Source organism: Lissotriton helveticus, chromosome 11 (genome assembly GCF_964261635.1).
Source record: "Lissotriton helveticus chromosome 11, aLisHel1.1, whole genome shotgun sequence".
NCBI lineage: Eukaryota > Metazoa > Chordata > Amphibia > Caudata > Salamandridae > Lissotriton > Lissotriton helveticus.
The window spans coordinates 1,067,902,891-1,067,925,231 of NC_136072.1; the positions used below are offsets into that span (position 1 = coordinate 1,067,902,891).

At 46.8% G+C, this 22,341-nt stretch overlaps 1 protein-coding gene across 2 annotated transcripts in view; it reads left to right on the plus strand.

Annotated features, from left to right (window-relative positions):
* The window catches only part of DNAH10 (dynein axonemal heavy chain 10), a 2,445,728-nt gene that overhangs the window by 475,964 nt on the left and 1,947,423 nt on the right, over window positions 1–22,341 (plus strand). For both annotated transcript variants that reach the window (XM_078667623.1, XM_078667624.1), the window contains one exon: window positions 8,349–8,539. In XM_078667623.1, the coding sequence (XP_078523749.1) occupies window positions 8,349–8,539 (191 nt within the window). The remainder of the gene's footprint in view (window positions 1–8,348; window positions 8,540–22,341) is intronic.

Consider the following 22,341-nt stretch of genomic DNA (forward strand, 5'->3'; position numbering starts at 1 on the left):
TTGTAAAGCTTCGCTTTTAACACCCCTCCTGAATGGAATTTATTAATTGTATAAGCAAGATCAGAGGGTTATGTAACTCTATGTGAACGCTCTATGATAACATGTGTAATGCTTTTAATGTACCTTTTCTGATGTGATTGTATTGAAATAAAGGAATAAAGAAATTCCTGATAGTGGAATTGATTCAATCCACCACCTTTATGAAAGACAAGCCAGTCTTTGTAAAGGTCTTTACCCTAAACAGCCTGTCCGAGGACATAAAGACTAACAATGGTTCTCCGTTTCAGGGGTTGGAGTTCCAGGAGTATCTGTCATTCCTACCAATTCTCCACTGGATGGTGAACTCCGCCCCCCCCCCCCCCCCCAGTGGCCCCAAGCAAGCAGAGAGGTCGAACAGCTTATAAGGACCCTGCACTGAATTGACCATGGCAAAGACGGCGAGTGCTGTCTGCATTGGTTCGTGAGAACCTACAGACAAAACCAACACAGCACCACCAACTGTGCCCCAGTGGACCTCCTGTTCCAAAGGCCCATGAGAGACAGGGAGGCCCGTAGTGGCAACCTGCCATCCTGGACGTCCAGGCTTCACAAGAGAAAAGACGGGCAGCTAACAAATGGGCCAGTCTACATAGAAGAGCAGTAGCCCCAACCATCCAAGTAGGGGACAATGTCATCATGTGTGACTGTCACCCAGGGTGGAAATTCCGTACTCCTTTTGATGCAGCGACCTGACAGGTCGTGAAAGTCAACTGTACGATTGTCACTGTGCAGCAGGGGCACAATACTGCTGTGAGGAAGTGTGTTGTGGTTCAAAAGGGTCCATGGCCTCATAAGAGAATCCGATGCGAAGCCAGACGAAGTCAACAACACCAGTCAAGATGAGCGATTCATGCCGAATTTGTTGAGAGAAGATGCCCAGATGTGTGGTCCCTGTACAACGACCTGTCTGGATAGTCAATTTTCAGCATCTCCAAACAGTGATAGACTGGCAGGATCCCCATCTGCGGAGGCCAGAGATGGTTACAGTCTGGCTAGAAGAGGTGCCAAAGGGGTCTGCAGTCAGAGGTATGGTTGCGAACACCCTCACTACCACTGCTTTTTCTATCCCTACCATCCCCCCCAACCCTCACAGGACTACTCAACAAAACACTAGAGGAATCATCAACAACAACCTCGGAAGAGTCCCACTCATTCAGGACCCTACTTCATCCCCCTTCAGACCCCGTCTCAAATGCATACTCCTAAATTGTATATCGGCCTCCAGACACGCAGAGGACATAGCTGACCTCATTGTCTCACAAGATCTGGACCTGATATTGTTAACTGAAACCTGGCTTCCGGAAGCTTCCACACCCATCATTGACATTCTAGTACCCCTAATCTATGACATTATCAGACTGGATAGAATTGATAAGACAGGGGGAGGGATCGTCTGTATACATCGTAGCAACATCTCTGTAAACAAAGCTATATCCCCAGAATTCCCTTCTTGCGAATACATATGCCTCAACATCTCCAGCAACGGCAAATCACTATGCTCTTTACACACTATCTACCATCCCCCAGGTGACAACCTCATCTTCACTGAACACTTCATGGATATGGTCTCTACGAACAATGGGCATCAAAATACCCAAATATTCCTTGGCGACTTCAATCTCCATTGGAACGACCACAGTGATGCAGTGGCCAATAGCCTCAAAAATGTCCTTGATGATCTAGACCTCACCCAAATTTGCAACAGCCCTACACACAATAAAGGCTCAATCCTGGATCTAATAATATCCAAAAGGGACTCCATTCCGCTTCAATCGATCCAACCTGTGACTGGTCAGACCATCATATCATCACCTTCTTGATAAAGGAAACAGTGAAACTTAACTCCGGTCAATCCACAAGACCAAAAGTATGGAAAAGAGACCTAAAAAATCTCAACCCTAACTTATTTCCATCTCCCAGCCGCAGCCTACTTTTGCCCCCTGCAGGTTCTTCTGAATTCCAGGATCTCACCAACCATTACCTCAATGTCATGACCTTCTTAATAAACGAGGTAGCCCCCCTTCAACTAAAGAGAATCTCCACAAAAGACTCTAAGCCTTGGTACAATGGTCTACTCAACGAGGATAGAAGATCTCTCAGAACCTCTGAACGTAATTGGAGATCAGTCCCATCTGCCATTCACTTCAAGATACTAAGGAAAAAGAGAAATGCATATTTCAAAAAGATCAAACGAGCTAAAACAGACTTCTTCAGCTTCCAACTAGACTAAGCAAAAAATTATCCCTAAAAACTTTTTGAACTAATCAAAACCCTAGCTAAGGATGCACCTCAACGTCTACAAGACTTAGCTTGCCCGCAACCCAACTGTGAAGAATTCTCTGCCTTCTTTGCTCAGAAGACTGACAACATCAAGAAAGACCTCCTCAATGAACTAATCTTACACTCGGGTCCTTATATGAAAACCTCCCCTGCACTTCCATTGGCGCAACACCAAATCTCATCAAAGTTTGACCTAAAAAATGACGCAGCTTGGTCATCCTTTGCCACTTAAACTGAAGAAGATATATATAAGATTCTTAGTGCCTGAAGCCTGCTAATCATTTCACCGATCCTCTCCCCGCAGACGCTGTTAAAGACTTTATGCCTCTACTTCTACCTCTCTGGACCAAGATCATTAACAGTTCACTTCAACAAGGCTGCATCCCCGACACCCTCAAAGTTGAACAGGTATCACCCATTCTAAAGAAACCCACGGCGGACCCTTCGGACCTAAACAACTATCGCCATATTTCCAATATTCCTACCGTGGCCAGATTATTGGAAAAATGTGTACACCACCAACTGACAAGGCATATTGATCACTTTAACCTTCTTGACAAACACCAATCAGGCTTCTGAGCTGGTCATAGCACCGAATCAGCTATGACACACATAATTGATGATGCGCTACAAATCCTTGATCAGAACGGAACTTGCCTACTCATCCTACTAGACCTCTCATCAGCCTTTGATACTGTCAAACATGAGAACTTGATAGGCCCATTCTGTGTTTTAGAAGATCTATCTGGGTCAGTGCTAAACTGGTTTCCTCATTTCTCCAAAACCGGTCACAAAAATTCAAGGTCAACAACACCTTGTCTAAACCCGTCCCAGTAACGTTGGGAGTCCCTTAAGGATCCTCACTTTCCCCGACACCATTTAATCTCTTCATGGAACCTCTCACCGAAATGATACATGCGTTGAACGTGCAATATCACATGTACGCTGACGACACACAACTATATCTTAAGATCCACACCCCAGAAGACATCAAACTGTTTAACTCAACGCTTGGGAATACCCAGACATGGCTGGCAGCAAACCATCTCAAATTGAATGCACTAAAAACCGAATTCTTTCTAATAGCTCCACCGGCCAAAGTCCCCATTATGCAAGAATGGATTCAAAATCTTACGGCACTCAATGTTTAACCAACCATTGTGGAGTCTGCGAAATCTTTGGGAATAACTCTTGACAGTAATCTCAATATGCAAAAACATATTAGCAACGCTACAAAGGGAGCAAACTTCCAGATAAACACACCGAGGAAGCTGAAACCCTTCCTTCCAACCAACGATTTCAAGCAGGCAGTTCAAGCTTTAGTTATCCCCAGAGTAGAGTACGAATGTGTGTCTCTGTGTGGCCTTCCGAAAGCTACAATGGCACCTCTAAGAGCTTCTATAAATGCAGCAGCGAGACTCATCACTGGGTCTAAAAGAAGGGCCCACATTTCCCCAGACCTAAAATCCTTGTATTGGCTACCACTGGAAGCCAGAATTCATCTGAAAATAGCGTGTATGATGCATAAAGCCCCACATCACAAGGCCTCAAGCTATCTGGCACAGAAACTGCTGATTTCTGGTAGGATAAGATCTTCAAAAAGCGCAGACAACCTACTACTGAAATCCCAAAGATTCAACAAGAAGAAAACCTATAAACGATCCTTCTCAGGGATGGCGCCCAGGATTTGGAATGCCTTACCCCCAGAAACCAGACTTAACTCTTCTATTGCTTCTTTCAAAAAGGAAGTAAAATCGATTCTCATGGCAAAATTCTCCTGAGAATAATCTAAAGAAATTTTGAGACCAAACCTACCCGCGCTAATAATCCTTAGCATGACAAATGTCCATTTAAATACTTTAGACATTATATCCACCCTTTACCCGTTTCAACTGGATTGTTTTCTGTGCTTTACCTTACTGCTTTAATGTTATATGACGGTATGTACATGTGTTTAACATGCATTGAGTTGATGTATACGAACCTTACTTAATGTAAAGCGCTCTGTTATCCGCAAGGGTCTTGTTCCTGCTCTATAAAACTTTCAAAATAAATAAAATGGTCTCCGTCCAAACCACACTTCCAGCCAGAGACTGAGAGACCATGTGTGTCCCTTGTGCACTGTTGAATGACTACTTGCAGTAAACGCTGGAAGGGATGTATAGTGCCACCCAACCTCTACTTTACGTTGTTTGTGAACACAATCTGAGGGCCGGGCGCAGCCCGAGGATATAAATAAACAAGCAAGTAGTCGCTCGAGGCCACTGCTGAAATCTACATAGCGAGTGCATATTATTAAGTGAATGCGCAGCGCGCTGGTAGTAGCACATGAAGCTTAGTGGGCTCATAAAAGTGCTGCTGGGGCTGGTGGAACACATAGCATATTTATTCTGCAGACTACACATTGAATGATTTCAGAGGGAGCTGGGATTAGGATGGCGGGTGTGGGAAGGGGTTGACGTGGAACCTCTGCGGGCTATGGATATATGTATCTTGTGCATTAAAACGGAAATGCCCTGAGGCGTTTGATTACTGCTTGGCTATATGAAAGCTCAGCAGCCTCTTATGCTGTCAAAATATCAAAGTTTTAAAAGAAATCTCGAAGTGCAAAGTCTCATTGAAAGCAATAACAACTGAAAATGTGTATGTGTATGAAAGTTTGTGGGACTGTCCCTCCCACAAAAAAAATCTAAAACTGCTATTGACCTTAATGGAACATCCAGCTGACCTGTTACAAATGGTTCTACTTGACAGAGTTACTACATATGTGTTTTTGGAACCTACTGAACTCCACAGGAGTAAATTGACTGATTCTTGTTTAAATTTTTAACCGTTTCTTAGTTTCTCTTGTTTTCATTTAATATTTTAATTTAACCAGCTGAATAATTGTGTTTGCCCACAGACGTGTTTAGTCAATGAAAAGTACACATAGCACGCTAGAGAATCTGGTAGAAACCATTTGTAACTGGTAAATTGGAATGCTCACTCTCAAACAGGCAACACAAAGTTTTCTTTTTCCTCAACCTCTTCAATCCAGAAAGGGCCCTACTGGTTCTTACGTGAACACTCCGCTAGAAGCAAGAAAAAAATAACAAGCATTTACAATGCAATAGGTTTCGCATTTGTTGGAGTTGGGAGATATTAGCATTGTAAATGGTAATGTTTTTTATTTTTTATTTGCAGAGGAACAATTCTTTATTGAAAGAAAATGCACACTATACCATATTATATGCTTTTATAGCAACTGTATTAAAGCAATGGCTATGTTAACATAAAGAAGTGTGAAATGATGAAAACAAATAGAAACAAGAGTTGCTGTCCGCAGGATCCTATGATGAGGTGCCTGTTATAGAATGGTCAGGTATCAGCGGTACTGTCAGAAAGGACCAACAGCGGCACTTGAAGCCTGGTTTCACAGTATGAGAAATCCAAAATATCGGCTAGAAAACCTAGCTGTAGAGAGGCGTACACCATCCAAACACAGAGACCAAGCCTGAGCATCAGGCCCAGACCTGTACAAGAATCCCAGCATATGTCATAGTACTCATCTGGAGAATTGTGTGCAGTTCTAGATGCACACCTGGAGCATCATGACCAGTCCTGTGAAATACATTTCAGAAAAGATAAGAGAGACTGGAGGCCGACAACAAAAACAAGAAAACCATAAGGCCATTAAAGAGGCATTCATACGCCAAAAGGAAATATAGGAGACAGGAAGGTACAATACTGGCAGGCAAAGGCGTCAGCGAATAACGACACTATGAGAGTCAGAAGGTCAGATGTAACATTACTAAAGGTCTGCACAGTTATGACACGAACCCGATTCAGAATGATTCAGACAATAAAGATATGGTCAAAGGGTCTAGGAGAGATAATGAAGGAACAGAACAGGGAAAGGAAGAATAAAGTTGTAAACTTCTTATGGTATACTTATCAAGTGAATGCAGAAAACGAGAAGACTTTATGGGGCACCGTACTCTTTTCGTCTACACACTGAGCTACACCCATTTCACTTCCCCTCTCTTTAAACACTACCTCGCCGCTCCAGTGACAACGCCCATTACCTTCTAGTCCACCCACACTGCTCAAGATACCGCTCACTTCTTATGCCCTCTCCTACTGCAGCTCCATTCTTGCCTTTCCTCTCCACTCCTCATTCTAATGCCTTCACGAGTCCCCCCACCTATCATGTCATCAACTCGGTGCTAACCCTTTACATGCCCATTTCCTGAATGCTGCCACCACCTGCACCTTCACCTCATCCTGATCATATATGCCTCCACCGCAGCCCTCTAACCAAGTGCTGTACAATGTTATGACCCCCAGTGTTGGTCACCCACCCTGCTGCCCCTCCAGCCAGTGCTGGTCACGTGCCACGTATCCCCCCTCCACCTGGACTGCACCCACCGTGTACCACTCCCTCCTCTGCTCGTCCCCTCACCTCCTTCTCGGTCGCTGTTACTTCAGACTGCAAACACTTCCGGCACCCACCGCCCTCCCGGCATCCCCGGCGTGGCGTAGAGGGTGGGGCAAGAGGGGTGGGTGACGGGAGGGTGGGGCTAGGCGCGCAGGGTAATGTGGGGGCGGATGGGGTTTAGGAGGCGTGGAAGAAGCGAGGGCTTGTGGGAGGAGTAGTTACTGAACTATCAAGGGTGGGTTTTATGGTCGGTATATGGTTCCTTTTCAATAAGAGGGCAAGCGTGGTGCTTTAATAACTGAGTCGGCGTGGACTGCCTGAAGTTACTGCGGAATGTAGCATTGTAGACCGGGAGACACGTTCTGATTAGAGGGATAGAATTCCGCGCTTTGTAATAATGTGCCTATATTGGAAAAATACTGAATAATTATTATCAAAATGCTAAAACATGTTCTTCCCACCATTAGACGTCGGGTTAAGCCCCTCCTCTATCCTACTTTAAAGATGGCCGCTTCCAGATCACAGCGACGCTTGTCCCTTTTCCATTCGTACCCTTTAGCGGAGGCGGGATCTCAGACAAGCTCCTCGGCCCTTATAAGGACTCAAACAGCACTTCAGAACGAAGGGTTTGGCCATCGAAATTACGTTTTATTTAGTCACTATGCTGGTACCATCTTGGGAGGGGATCACTTTTCTGTTCCTCCCTCACCAAGGCTTTTAGGTAGTTATTGCGGTTGCGCACCCGCCATTACAGATTGGAATAAAAAAACAAGTCAGGTCCCGGGCCGGCCAGCCAATCACAGCGCGGCCCGGGGAATGACGTCACGGGGGTGTCCCGGGCCGGTAGCCAATGACAGCGCGGCCCGGGACAAAGGGGCGGGGCTTAAAAAAAGCCCGAGAAACACCCCCGAATCGCGTTTTCTCGAGAAAGCGCAATTGACAGCCTCTGTCTCCCAATGGCTAGCCTCCATTTATGGAGCTAGCCAATGAGAGACAGAGGCGGTGCCGACATCCATACTCTTGACAAAAGTTTTCGATCTGGGAGGGGCACTTCGTGCCCTCCCCAGGTCGAAACCTAAAAAGCACTATGGAGGGAGCAGCAGGCAGTGAGATTGGGAGGGAGGGTAAAACAGTACCTCGATCACATCTGGAGCAGCGGAGGGGCTCATTAAGAAGAATCATTCTGTGCTTGGTCCCTTCCCCAGAGAAACGATCGGAAGTGACGTTCGCCCGGCACTGACCAATTAAACATGCATGAATATGGACACTGAAGCCATCACATGGTAAACAAGGGGCGGGCTCCAAACCTTCTTTACAAACAATAGTGTCTTGGAAGCGAGATTCATGCGCTAGCGCATTCACTCATAGGCCCAGCCCTTAAAATTAGTAAAACTACACAGAAGTTTTGTTGTACAAATGTACTTTTTTTTTTTTTTTAAAGAATCAGGCCCCTAATAGTTTGATGTTTGATTTACCCACATCTATGAGATATTTAAGATATGTTTGTTAATATTTAACTTGTGCTCTCTATTGTAATGCAGAGCCACGTTGAAATTGCATTTAAATGTCTAAAACCATAGCAATTACAGTTGTATATTTGCACTTTTTTCAGAATTTGACTCACGGTACTGGCTTCAACATAGTTGTTGATACAATTCCTTCTATGATGAATGCCATACGGATGGTGTGGATTATCTCACGACATTATAATAAGGATGAAAGGATGGTGGCATTAATGGAACGCATTGCTTGGGAAATAGCTGAAAGAGTCTGCAAAGTTCTCAACATTCGAACTGTGCTTAAGTAAGTATCTTGACATATTGTAAGATGCGCACATCATTGGCCTAACTCATGTGAATATGATAACTCCAGTAACAGCATAAGAGCCTCAAGGACAACAAGTGAGCCTGGTTCTACACTATGTAACCATGTCATCATGAGTCAAGGACATGGCATTGCTTAGGTAAAGTTGGGATTGAAAATGGGCAGCTGTTTGACTGTATTTTCTAAAGCATAGTAGAATGGAGACAGGTAGGCATTACTGGGTTCATTTGGGTCTGAGGGAGCGGGGATCCTTGAATCTCAATCTCTTAGTGAAGTCCTCAAAGTGAACCCCTCTACTGGCTGTATGGACCTTTGATTGTTGACTTGAGGAGTAATAAAGGAGCTATCAAGAGCAATATATTTCAAGTACTGTGAAACCAATGTGGTTTCACAGAAACAACAGATGGCTGGTGTCCAAACCTTAAAGGTTTTATTAGCAAATTAGTTACAAGTTAAATCAATCAGCAAAACGAAAGAAAATATATTGTAAGAGCCTACACATGTAAATGATCATGCAGTCTGAATTTGTATATTATAAGGAAAAAGATGTAAAATAGAATTAGCAGATTCCATAAAGGAACTTACCTATTGTCAAAAAAGTATTGAAAGTGACAAGGGGAAATTCTATGAGGAATGAGGTGTCATCTTCAGAAGAAGGTTCAAGTGGAAAAAGTATGAGTGCTCAAGCAAGAACCCCAACACTACGGCCTGGGAAATCAGCAGACTTGAGAAGAAGTCTTCTCTCAATGAAGTCAGGACAGGGTCTATTAAACTATTCCAAGGACCCCAAAATTAAAGCACGAAAGAAACTGGTAGAAGACTCCACATAGCATTTCCCACCAAACAGACAAATCGAGAAGGACCATTCTCTGGGGCAGGTAAACTTCCCAGCTTCCAAGCACCAAACAAATCAGCAACTGTCTGGGAGACCTTGGATTTTACATTGGTTTGGTCTGCCTGCCACCATCTCAGTCTTCTTGTCCGAAGTCAGTTTGTCATTAGGTTCCAGCTAACCTTCAGTCTTATACAGTAGACAGTAAGCCTATTCTATCTAATGAGGTACACAAAAAGAAACCCAAAGAGGAGAGAAAAATAAGACATTGGCAAAGCATTATAAGAAAATTAACTTCATGTTACTTGGGGCCGGTTGCAAGTTACGCTAACTTTACATCAAAATGGCTTCCCAGCAGATACATTTAGTATGAGTAAATATAATAATTACCTTCGAATATCAGTGTGGCTCTTACAAAACAAAATGTAGTCACCCACTGTTGATTAAATATTAAAATGCTTATAAATTAATGGGATTATCTTATAACATGTCTAAATGACGCACAAGTGCACAAAAACTAAATGTGTGCTAGATCAGGTCTAAAGTGTTTTTTTATAATAGGATTTAAAAGGACATTTTTTAATAGGGCTGACTGGTTGCACATTTTCATTGAGAAGCAGGTTTGCAAGGCATTGGTTGATATATTGGTGGGATGTTGCCATGCTGAAGCTACTTTTCAGATAATTTTCAAACTGTCAGCATTGTTACCTTGATTTACATTTTTGAGAGATAATGTAGCAGTGAGGGTACTTCATTTGTGACATGGAGGATTCAAGGAGGGTGTTTTAGATTTAGAAGATATTTTCCACTTTTTTCATGAGAAGTTATGGGAGGAGGGAGGTTTACATCTTTGGAGAAAGAATGTTTCTAGAACAAGAAAACCTTTGAAAGAAAGATAGACTAGGGCTCATGCTCCTAGAGATGCTTGGAAAGGCCTGGAAAAAAGAGAGTTTGTGAGCCTCATGCTACAGCTCCTGGAGATATGACTTTTCCAGTGCCACTAGCTCAAGTAAGATTCCAGACCAAACTTTACTAGCACCTGATTGTGGACTCCTTTATATAGGGCCATGTATTTAGAACACTCTTTATAGGGGGTTTTAGACCTGTTAGCTTTTTGAATGGTCTCCCCTTATTTTTGTCCCTTTTTGCCTCCCATTATTTTTTCCACCAATCCTTTTTAGAGTCTCCGGGTGCCCCACCACTGCTAACCAGTGCTGAGGTACAGGTGCGCCTTCCTAAAATGGTGGATGGGGGGGGGGGTTCCTAAGATGGATGCCTGCTAGAGTTACCTCAGAGCTCTGGGCCATAGGATAACATTAGAGGGTTCCAGAACCTTCCAGTTCCCTCTAGTGACCTGGGCCATGGCTATATAAGGGAGGACACTGGGCAGCCATTTTGTCATGACTGTGCTGGCTGGAGTTCAGGCTACAGTGTGAGGGGGATTGCGACTCAGGCTAATCTGACTGCTTCAAGGGGCTGCAAGTTGGTTGTGGGAGCTGCCCTTCTTCCTGTGGATCTGGCCCTGCCTGTGAAGAGACTGCCAGAATCAAGCTTCAGTGTGGCCACTCTTAAAAAGAACTAATCTACTCCAGCATCTGGTGAGAGTGACCTGGCCTTGACCCTAGACACGTGAGGGGTGGTACTGAGGCAACGTGGAAGGGAAAAGACTTTTACCACGACCTGTAGTCAAGTGGAATTTGGGGTTGTGACTTGGGTCGCAGTTGGCCTGACTAGAGAGTGTAGATCCTGCTTGTGATGTTTAAAGCCTAAATTACTCAGAGCAGTCTTTGTCAGTGCCGGTGAGACTCACCCCCCCTCTTTCTCCCTTTCTCAACCTGTTGGGGGCTGGGTACCAGGGCCGCCCGGCGACATCGCGCCGTTGGTTTGTGTGAGGAGTTTGCCTGGGAGAATTACGCGCCAGGCGTGAGGTGAAGGAGGACGGTGTAGGAAGGTAGATCCCTGACTATGCTTGCCCCCAACTTTTTGCCTGGTGTTTTGCTGGTTTTCTGACTTAGTTGACCTGGGGCCCTGCTATTCAGGACCCCAGGCCTACTGCTCTCTCTGTAAAATGGATTCCATGTACCTTAGGTACATATCTAATTGGATACTGAGTCACCTTATCAGTCCCAGTACAGTGTACCTTAGGTGCCCAGGGCATAGGTGTACCCAGGGCCTACCAGGGGCTGCAGCATGTATTATGCCACCCCTGGCTGGCCATCCAAATCTGACACAACTGGCTGCACGACAGCTGGGGCAAGGTGGTGTAATCACCCTTTGCTTTAGATATAGTATACCTATATCTAACCCTAAAATGGACACATGTATTCCTATCAGTCACTCCTATGGCAGGCCTTAACAATCCAGAAGGCAGAGTGCTTGGAATCATGTGAGATGGTGCTCTGGCATGAGCTGAGCCCGTTTGCAGCTTGCGGAACCAAGTCCTAATAGCTGTTCCATGATAACACATACCATATACTCTTAAGTGCATTATAATCCTCGCGGTTATATGCCAACTCTGGTATCGCTTTATCAAAACATGTCGAGTAAGGTGTCATACGAATTGGAATACTAACCCCTCGCCAATTCTGGCGACGGGGTTAGCATTTCACCCTTCTAGAGGGACACGACATGTATGTAGCTGTAACCCCGGTTAAAGTTAACTCAAGCCTCAGCTCCACAAAATGGATGCTGCCACCGAGACACAAGTCTGCCCTCCTGCTGCTGGGAGTCCTTCCAGCAACGGAGGCCTGGACAAAGAGTTTCCTGTCAGGGGCGGTGCCAGCACCATCCCAGACAGGGTTTTGTGTATCCCAGGTAGGCAGGGCTTTAGAGGAAGGTGACTGCAAGTGGCACCCCGGTGCTCACTGTGCATAGGCCGGCTTGAACCAGTTCCAGGGGCACTCCAGCCCCTGATCTGGGGAAAAGCCCGGCAAAGGAGAGGGGTGTAACCACCCCCCTCCTAGTCCCACCCATAGGGCAGGACTTAGTCGCGTGCTAGCCCCCTTTCCCAGGATAAAGGTAGGAGCAGGCCCCCTTCCAAACTAGATCATCTTTGAATCCTGAACCGACTTTCCACGAAAGGAACTCAAGACTCTTCTCAAGATTTCTCCCTTGTGACTAAGGAGTAGTCACCCTGCAGCAGCAGGCACCAACCAAGCATCGCGGTCTGCTGTAAGTCTCTCCTCCGGATCAAGACTGCCCAGCTCGACGAGAACCGGCTTCCCTGGCCCCTCTGACCTCTACCTGCATCATCAGCCCAGCTGAGATTCGTGGGTGTGACGAGACCTCGAGGGACCGGCCATCTTCAAGACTGCACGACGCTTGTCCAGCACGACCACCGAGTGACCCTCGACTGAGTGGTTTGGGGTAAGAGAAGCCCCGACCCTGAGCAGCTCCAGCACCGAAGTCCAGCCCCCTTGCATCCACGAGATCTGCGTGGGGCCCTTCTGCTTTTTGCTGCTCACCGCGTTGTCCAGGTCGCTTGCCCGCTGGCTAGTGGCCCTTTTGACGACGAACCACGACGACAACACCGCTGGTCTGGTTGCTCCAGACTGGCCCTTGCTCCCCTCCAACAGAGGAGCACCCCGGACCCTCCTGGTCCACTCCAGACGCCATTTTAAGTCCACCGCGTGGGCTTGCATTTGCCAAGACTTGTTGTCCCAATCCTGGGTCCAGCGACGTCGACAGCAGACACCACCGTGGGACAGCTCGCCCCTCCATCCTGGTCGCCGACAACGCCTCCTGGTCCGAGAGACTGCAGAGCCCAGCGTCGCCCACTCACCTGGTCGAGGTGACTTCGTCCGGTGCCATCCTGGTGCCCACCTAATCACTGGCTAGTGATTCAGAACTTGGTCCCCTCTGCTTACAGGTATCCATCTTCATCGATCCAGGCTTGGATCACCACGAACTTCTTCACTGGTCACCTGCCAGCAACTTCTTTCTTCAGGCTCCATAGACTGCAACGAGGATCTCCGACGTCTTTTCAGCCCTATGCAGCCGCAGCCCCTGGGCTAGGTAACCTGAGCATTTCGGTGCTCCAGCATAGCTTAACTATCTAAGTGTCAGGATCCTTTGTCGTTTCAGCTCTACCTAGTCGGGTTCGCCCGAGAACACTAACTTTGCTTTTACTAGCCTCCATAGACTTTTTCCCGCCTTACGCGTGAGAGTTCCCACTCTGCACACGACGTCCCTAGGCCTCCTGCTTGTAATCTAAAGGTTCAGTAGTCCAGTCCTAGCGATCCTAAAGCCTATGAGAATAGTTACTTACCTGCTAGTATTTCGCATTCCACTTGTGTAGTATATGGTTTTTCGTGCCCCTCGGGCATTTGTGTAAATTGTGCGACTTTAAGTATTTCTTTAAGAGTTTTGTTGTGTGCTTAGCTCCCTGTCTTATAAAGAGCCAGGGTAGTTTTGTTATAAATAAATATACTTTATTTTTCATAACAACTTGTGTGGTGTCCTTTCACTTGGTGTTCAAGGGGTAAATGTGATGGTAAAACAGCTGGCTTAACACGCCCTCTAGAGTTTAGCCTAAAGACTGCACGTGTCCATGCTACTAGGATAGCTGGTCTATCAGGTTGACTTACAACCAAACATCAATAAGGGTTGTTTGGACTGATACAAAGTGTTCACTAGAATAGTGAACATTATATATCAGGCCAACTTCTCACGTTGGTGAGCAGCGGTTGGGATTTGAGCTTGCTGTTGTTTTACCACACGTATCCTAAGAATATCATTTGAAAGATCACATAAGTACTAAGGTACATATAACTTAGCTTAGAATACTCTGAGTTCTACTGAACCAGCTGTTGTAGCTCCTAGGGCTTAGCACACCCTAAACTACAACTCTTAGCAAGGGATCAGTAGGCAAACAAATAGTGTAGGTAAGTGCACCACTTACACCTCACTAGAAAAGCATGTCTACCCATGGAGAGTCTTCAGAGACTCCCCTAGTGGCTAATGACCCTCCACAGGTCATCTCAAGATAAGCAGCTCTCAATTTCCAGGAGTTGAGACACTTGTGTACCTCCAGGAAATTGAAACAGGGGTCTAACCCCACCACTCCCTTTTTGTTAGGTCTCTTAGAGACATATGATGCTAGAAGAGCTTCTCATACAGATGGGAGTATGCCAGCCTTAGAGGGTACCCTTGGTGATCCAGACCTCCTTGGCACTGAAAATGCAGTTGAGGAGGAGGAAGAAGAGGAACTCTCTGGGGATGAGGCAGACAAAAGGTCTGAGTTAGTCAGCAGACTTACTAGGGCCAACTTAGACCTACATAGGGAAGGATCTGGGGGACCCCCAGTACTGACCCTCATGAGGCCTAACCTTGGAGTTAGAAGAGATAGATCTCATTCTAGGGACTCCAATAGATCTCTGTACTCTAATGCCTCTTCTCAGAGGAGAAGGAATTCTCCCCAGAGGAGATTGACTTCCCCTCAGAGAAGAGAGCATGAAGCAAGGATGAAACAGGCCAATCTGAGGATTGAAAGGGAAGAACTTGCCCTGGCCAAAGAGAAGCTTGCCTTTGCTAGAGAGCAGCAGATGAGTGGGGTAGTCCCCACTGGTGGCAGCAATCTCCCTAGAGATAAGGAAAGGAGTTTAGATACTAAACACCTGAGTAAGATAGTGCCCCCCTTTAAACAAGGGGATGACATCCACAAATGGATGGCTGCTCTGGAGAGGGCCTGCACTGTCCAGTGCATCCCCCAGAGTCAGTGGGCAGCTATACTGTGGCTCTCCTTTGAAGGCAAAGGTAGAGATAAGCTCCTCACTACTAGAGTTGAGGATGCTAACAATTACCAAGTCCTGAAGAATACACTGGTTGATGGGTTTGGCTTAACAACTGAACAGTACAGGTTGATGTTCAGAGACACCCAGAAAACTCAGTCTCAGGATTGGGCTGACTTTGTTGATTGTGCCACTAAGGCTTTTGAAGGCTGGCTACTGGGAAGTAAGGTTACTGATTTCAAAGGATTGTACAATCTAATTTTGAGAGAGCAAGTCTTAAGTAATTGTCAGAACCAGTTATTACACCAGCACCTGGTAGACTCTGATCTGACCCCTCCACAAGAATTGGGTAAGAGGGCAGACAAATGGGTCAGAACCAGGATTAGGCCTAAGAACCAGGGTGGTGACCAAAAGAAGGAATCAACCAAGCCTCAAGAGAAGGGTGGGAATAAATTTGAATTTGAATTTGAATTTAAAAACATTTGTACAGCGCTCGCATACCCAACGGTTTCATGGCGCTACTTCTTTGATCTTCTGATCAAACCCCAGGGCCCCAAAACTCCTCTGAAAAGGGTGGGTCCCAAAATCCTTCCAATACCCAAAAGAAACCTTATTGTCATACCTGCAAACAGGTAGGCCATTACAAAAGTGACAGCAGTTGCCCAAAGGCCAACGACAATAAGGAGAACATTCCCCCAGGTAAAACTTCCCAGCCTCCTGTTACTACTAGTAGTAATCCCCCAGGTGGTGGGAGTGCCCCCAAGAATTTGGGTGCATTTACTTTGGGAGTTCCTGGGGACTCTGGCCTAACCAGGTCCCCAAACTTAGATACTCTTGTCTGTGAGACTGGCATGGGGTTTGCCAACTTCACAACTTGTCCCAACACTTTGAGCAAGTACAGACAGGAGCCCCTCATCAATGGTATAAAAGTTGAGGCCTATAGAGATACAGGGGCTAGCATCACCATGGTGACTGAGAGTCTAGTCCCCTCAAGGCAACTTTTACCTGGTGCCACATACCAGGTGACCAATATTGATGGAGTACAGAGAGATCATCCCATGGCAGTGGTAAATCTCAGCTGGGGAGATGTCACTGGCCCCAAGAGAGTGGCAGTGTCATCAAACTTGCCTGTGGATTGCCTACTGGGGAATGATTTAGAGATCTCAGCCTGGGCTGAGGTAGAACAAGAAACCCATTTGAAAATGGTAAACCTCCATGGTAAGGTTAGTGGGGCAGTGATAGCCACAGCCCCAGTCCAAGATGTCCTCTCTGAACAGGTCAGGAGGGCTGTGCCAGTCACAGCCCTAGCCCAGAAAGATGCCTTTCCTGAACAGGTTGGCAAGGCTGTGATGGTCACGGCCCATACCCAAACTGAGTCCCCTCCTGAAAAGGTTGGGAGAGTTGTGATGGCCACAGCTCAAACTCAGACAGATAATAGTGTTGTGAAGCCTGAAACTATGGATCACTCCACTCAGACAGAGAGCATTGAGGGGGAAGAGAAATCTCCCTCCCACCAGACTTTAGGACAGGATCAGCCTCCTCAGGGAACTGATCTGACCCCTTGTGAAGAAACTGCCCCAGAGGTAGTCAGGCCTAGCCTGGCAGAGCCTCTGATGTCAGTGGACCCTTCCAAGGTGGGACCCAGTCTGGAGCAGGTAACCTGCCCCTCTCTACCCTGCCTCAGTCAGCCCAGGGCTGTAGAGGTCAGGGAGGCCAGTGGTGGACCCCAAAGGGCCCCCTGTCCAAAAGAACTTCCCAATCAGCAGATTAAGGGCACTGAAGCTAGTAATCCTAGCCAAGTGAAAATAAAACAGACTCCTGAGGGATCCCCCTTAAACCTAGTTAGGGAACTCCCACAGATGGACACTGTTGGGCACAACCAAACCTGGGACCTGAGGGCCCCAAACCTGACCTGTCCCTCCAGTAAGCCAACCAGAGGGACTCAGCCTCCAGCTTTAGGTAGCCAGAGGTTGACCCTGAGAGCTCAACACAACTCAGTCTTGGAAAGAAAGGCCTCTATGGTGGATAATGATTGGAGGAAGCTGAGCCCAAAATTAGTGGAGCCTCACTTCAGTACTCCATCTCAGCACCAGCCTTTTACTTTGCCAAAACACACCACAGGTAGAGATTCCCTATGGTGGAGACCCTCAGACACCCTTAGGGTGAGGGATTGCTTAGTGGACCATGAGATAGGGGGTAACCATGCCAGTGCTGGTACTTCCTTATATGGCCACTTAGGCAATATAGGCTTACCTGTCAAGGATAGCCTTATCTCCTTTCGTTTTGGGGGGGGGGGGGGGTGGGTTATGTAGGAAGGTAGATCCCTGACTATGGTTGCCCCCAACTTTTTGCCTGGTGTTTTGCTGGTTTTCTGACTTAGTTGACCTGGGGCCCTGCTATTCAGGACCCCAGGCCTACTGCTCTCTCTGTAAAATGGATTCCATGTACCTTAGGTACATATCTAATTGGATACTGAGTCACCTTATCAGTCCCTGTACAGTGTACCTTAGGTACCCAGGGCATAGGTGTACCCAGGGCCTACCAGGGGCTGCAGCATGTATTATGCCACCCCTGGCTGGCCATCCAAATCTGACACAACTGGCTGCAGGACAGCTGGGGCAAGGTGGTGTAATCACCCTTTGCTTTAGATATAGTATACCTATATCTAACCCTAAAATGGACACATGTATTCCTATCAGTCACTCCTATGGCAGGCCTTAACAATCCTGAAGGCAGAGTGCTTGGAATCATGTGAGATGGTGCTCTGGCATGAGCTGAGCCCGTTTGCAGCTTGCGGAACCAAGTCCTAATAGCTGTTCCATGATAACACATACCATATACTCTTAAGTGCATTATAATCCTCGCGGTTATATGCCAACTCTGGTATCGCTTTATCAAAACATGTCGAGTAAGGTGTCATACGAATTGGAATACTAACCCCTCGCCAATTCTGGCGACGGGGTTAGCATTCCACCCTTCTAGAGGGACACGACATGTATGTAGCTGTAACCCCGGTTAAAGTTAACTCAAGCCTCAGCTCCACAAAATGGATGCTGCCACCGAGACACAAGTCTGCCCTCCTGCTGCTGGGAGTCCTTCCAGCAACGGAGGCCTGGACAAAGGGTTTCCTGTCAGGGGCGGTGCCAGCACCATCCCAGACAGGGTTTTGTGTATCCCAGGTAGGCAGGGCTTTAGAGGAAGGTGACTGCAAGTGGCACCCCGGTGCTCACTGTGCATAGGCCGGCTTGAACCAGTTCCAGGGGCACTCCAGCCCCTGATCTGGGGAAAAGCCCGGCAAAGGAGAGGGGTGTAACCACCCCCCTCCTTGTCCCACCCATAGGGCAGGACTTAGTCGCGTGCCAGCCCCCTTTCCCAGGATAAAGGTAGGAGCAGGCCCCCTTCCAAACTAGATCATCTTTGAATCCTGAACCGACTTTCCACGAAAGGAACTCAAGACTCTTCTCAAGATTTCTCCCTTGTGACTAAGGAGTAGTCACCCTGCAGCAGCAGGCACCAACCAAGCATCGCGGTCTGCTGTAAGTCTCTCCTCCGGATCAAGACTGCCCAGCTCGACGAGAACCGGCTGCCCTGGCCCCTCTGACCTCTACCTGCATCATCAGCCCAGCTGAGATTCGTGGGTGTGACGAGACCTCGAGGGACCGGCCATCTTCAAGACTGCACGACGCTTGTCCAGCACGACCACCGAGTGACCCTCGACTGAGTGGTTTGGGGTAAGAGAAGCCCCGACCCTGAGCAGCTCCAGCACCGAAGTCCAGCCCCCTTGCATCCACGAGATCTGCGTGGGGCCCTTCTGCTTTTTGCTGCTCACCGCGTTGTCCAGGTCGCTTGCCCGCTGGCTAGTGGCCCTTTTGACGACGAACCACGACGACAACACCGCTGGTCTGGTTGCTCCAGACTGGCCCTTGCTCCCCTCCAACAGAGGAGCACCCCGGACCCTCCTGGTCCACTCCAGACGCCATTTTAAGTCCACCGCGTGGTCTTGCATTTGCCAAGACTTGTTGTCCCAATCCTGGGTCCAGCGACGTCGACAGCAGACACCACCGTGGGACAGCTCGCCCCTCCATCCTGGTCGCCGACAACGCCTCCTGGTCCGAGAGACTGCAGAGCCCAGCGTCGCCCACTCACCTGGTCGAGGTGACTTCGTCCGGTGCCATCCTGGTGCCCACCTAATCACTGGCTAGTGATTCAGAACTTGGTCCCCTCTGCTTACAGGTATCCATCTTCATCGATCCAGGCTTGGATCACCACGAACTTCTTCACTGGTCGCCTGCCAGCAACTTCTTTCTTCAGGCTCCATAGACTGCAACGAGGATCTCCGACGTCTTTTCAGCCCTATGCAGCCGCAGCCCCTGGGCTAGGTAACCTGAGCATTTCGGTGCTCCAGCATAGCTTAACTATCTAAGTGTCAGGATCCTTTGTCGTTTCAGCTCTACCTAGTCGGGTTCGCCCGAGAACACTAACTTTGCTTTTACTAGCCTCCATAGACTTTTTCCCGCCTTACGCGTGAGAGTTCCCACTCTGCACACGACGTCCCTAGGCCTCCTGCTTGTAATCTAAAGGTTCAGTAGTCCAGTCCTAGCGATCCTAAAGCCTATGAGAATAGTTACTTACCTGCTAGTATTTCGCATTCCACTTGTGTAGTATATGGTTTTTCGTGCCCCTCGGGCATTTGTGTAAATTGTGCGACTTTAAGTATTTCTTTAAGAGTTTTGTTGTGTGCTTAGCTCCCTGTCTCATAAAGAGCCAGGGTAGTTTTGTTATAAATAAATATACTTTATTTTTCATAACAACTTGTGTGGTGTCCTTTCACTTGGTGTTCAAGGGGTAAATGTGATGGTAAAACAGCTGGCTTAACACGCCCTCTAGAGTTTAGCCTAAAGACTGCACGTGTCCATGCTACTAGGATAGCTGGTCTATCAGGTTGACTTACAACCAAACATCAATAAGGGTTGTTTGGACTGATACAAAGTGTTCACTAGAATAGTGAACATTATATATCAGGCCAACTTCTCACAGACGGTACCAGCTTGAAGAGAGAGACGTGGGGCGGGGCCGCTTGGCAACCGGACTCCCGCCCGGCGCGCCTCCTCTCTCCCCTAGCAAGCCGGAGGTTCTTCCTGCATGAGAGACTGCCGCGGCCTTGCGTACAGCCGGGCTGGCACTCGGGGCAGAAGAGCACCGAGGCCCGTGCCCTGTGAAGCCTTCGGGGAAGGGCGCCCTGAAGATTAGCGGTATCCTCTGCCGCCTCAGGTGAAGTTCAGTCCTGAGCGGGAGGGTGAAAGATCGGCCTGCAGACCCAGCTCTGGGACGGCTTGGAGCGGGAGCCGGACGGGCGCTGAGGTATCAGGGAGGGGAGGGCTGCACAGGAGATTGAATTGGAACGAGGGAGTGTAAGCACCAGTCCCCTCCTCAAGCACTTCTTGACGCTCCTCTTTGAAAATAAGACCCGACAAGTGTCAATTTCAGACCCAGGAGAAAAGTAGAGACAGCACCTCTTTGCCAAACAGTGTGATGTTTTCTTCTTTTATATAAATATATGCCTTTCAGTGCCAAATTCACATTGATGGAGAACCTGGTTAAAAATAGAATCGTATTTGACTATGAATGCTTCAAGTGAAGGTTTATATCTAGACAATGCAATAACAGTTAATGTATTTACCGGTTTAATTTAACTGGAAACATGCCACATTTGTTCTAACTGTGTATTCTTGCCTGTTGTTTGCCAAGTCAAAAGTAATTGGGAACCAGGTGTCTAAACTTCTGCAAAAAAATGTAATGAGCCAATCAGTTGAAGTACTTTTTATCCTGGAAGGAAATGTCTAAAGTTCCAAATTCCTAAGCAACGTGACTATCATCCTTTTTCCTTTACCAAAAAGAAATAAAGCCTCAATATTTTCTATTCAACTCAGATGGGGTGGTGTCATTTTTGGTGGGTTTGCACTGGGGTGTTGTAGTGTGTGTGATGCAAGCGCTTTACAATTGCCTTCTAGATTTAGCCATTCTACCCAGTGCCATGTTACCCTAAATGGGCCGGAGATCCCGGTTCCAATAGGGGGTTCCCCATTTAGAAAGATTTCCATATCCTTTCTCTTTTCTCACTTGGGGCCAGATGTAGGTAGGGAAAATTTACCGATTCTTATTTACCGAATTTTACCGATTCGGTAAATAAGAATCGGTAAATAAGAAGGGGGGAGATGTAGGAACATCCAGATGTTCCTTTTACCGAATCGGTAAAAATCGGTATTTAAACCCGGGTTTATTCTCGGTTTCTCCGAACACAGTTTACCCTTTTTCACCCGTTACCCTTGTGGTTCTAGATACTTATTCCCCCTGAAGAAGTGCTATCCTTAGCACGAAATGCATTGTTTACCTGTTTTCACCCGTTACCCTTGTGGTTCTAGATACTTATTCCCCCTGAAGAAGTGCTATCCTTAGCACGAAATGCATTGGGGTTGCTAAATGTATCTTCCTAAGAACCTCACATGGATTATACCTATTTTGTTCGTTTCTCATAAATTCACCTCGAAAAACATATGATTATAAAATATGTTCCTTGGATACTTTGAAATCTTTTGAAGAACTGAATAAACTTATTCAAACATTTGGAGACATCTTTATGTCTTTCGTGATTACCTATATGCAACGCACTTTTCTGTGCATGTAAAAGTACTCTGAGGTAGTTCTTACACCCTGTAAGACTTCCTTTTTGCTTAGTTTCTCGCACCTTTCGCAACCAGAAGGTGATCTCTCGGAGTACCTAGTACATTATTAATTGGACTACCTATATATCCTTGATTACCTTGGAGTGCAGCGGCTATTCCTACGTTTTTGCACATTTGATTGTCCCCACTTTTATCACAAAACACTGACACTATTTCACTTAATTACTCTTACCTCCCCAAACCTGAAGATAATTGGCACATTCCTGTGAGGTATATGTCTGGAAAGAGGATCCTAAGGGAATGAAACAGTTCTGGAAGAAAGTTCCCGCTCTATTAACGTACATGGCAGAGCTCGGAGCCAAATGGGGCAAGTGGTGGCCAAGCACCTACTAAGCCCAAACGTCAGCATTAATCCTATATGTCAGCTAGTTTGTATATAGATATTCAGTGCCGCACTGCAAAAATACCAAAAGACTGTATGGCCTTTTAAGTAATAAACTTGTGAATCTATAAAAGATATTAATGGTGATGAATCCT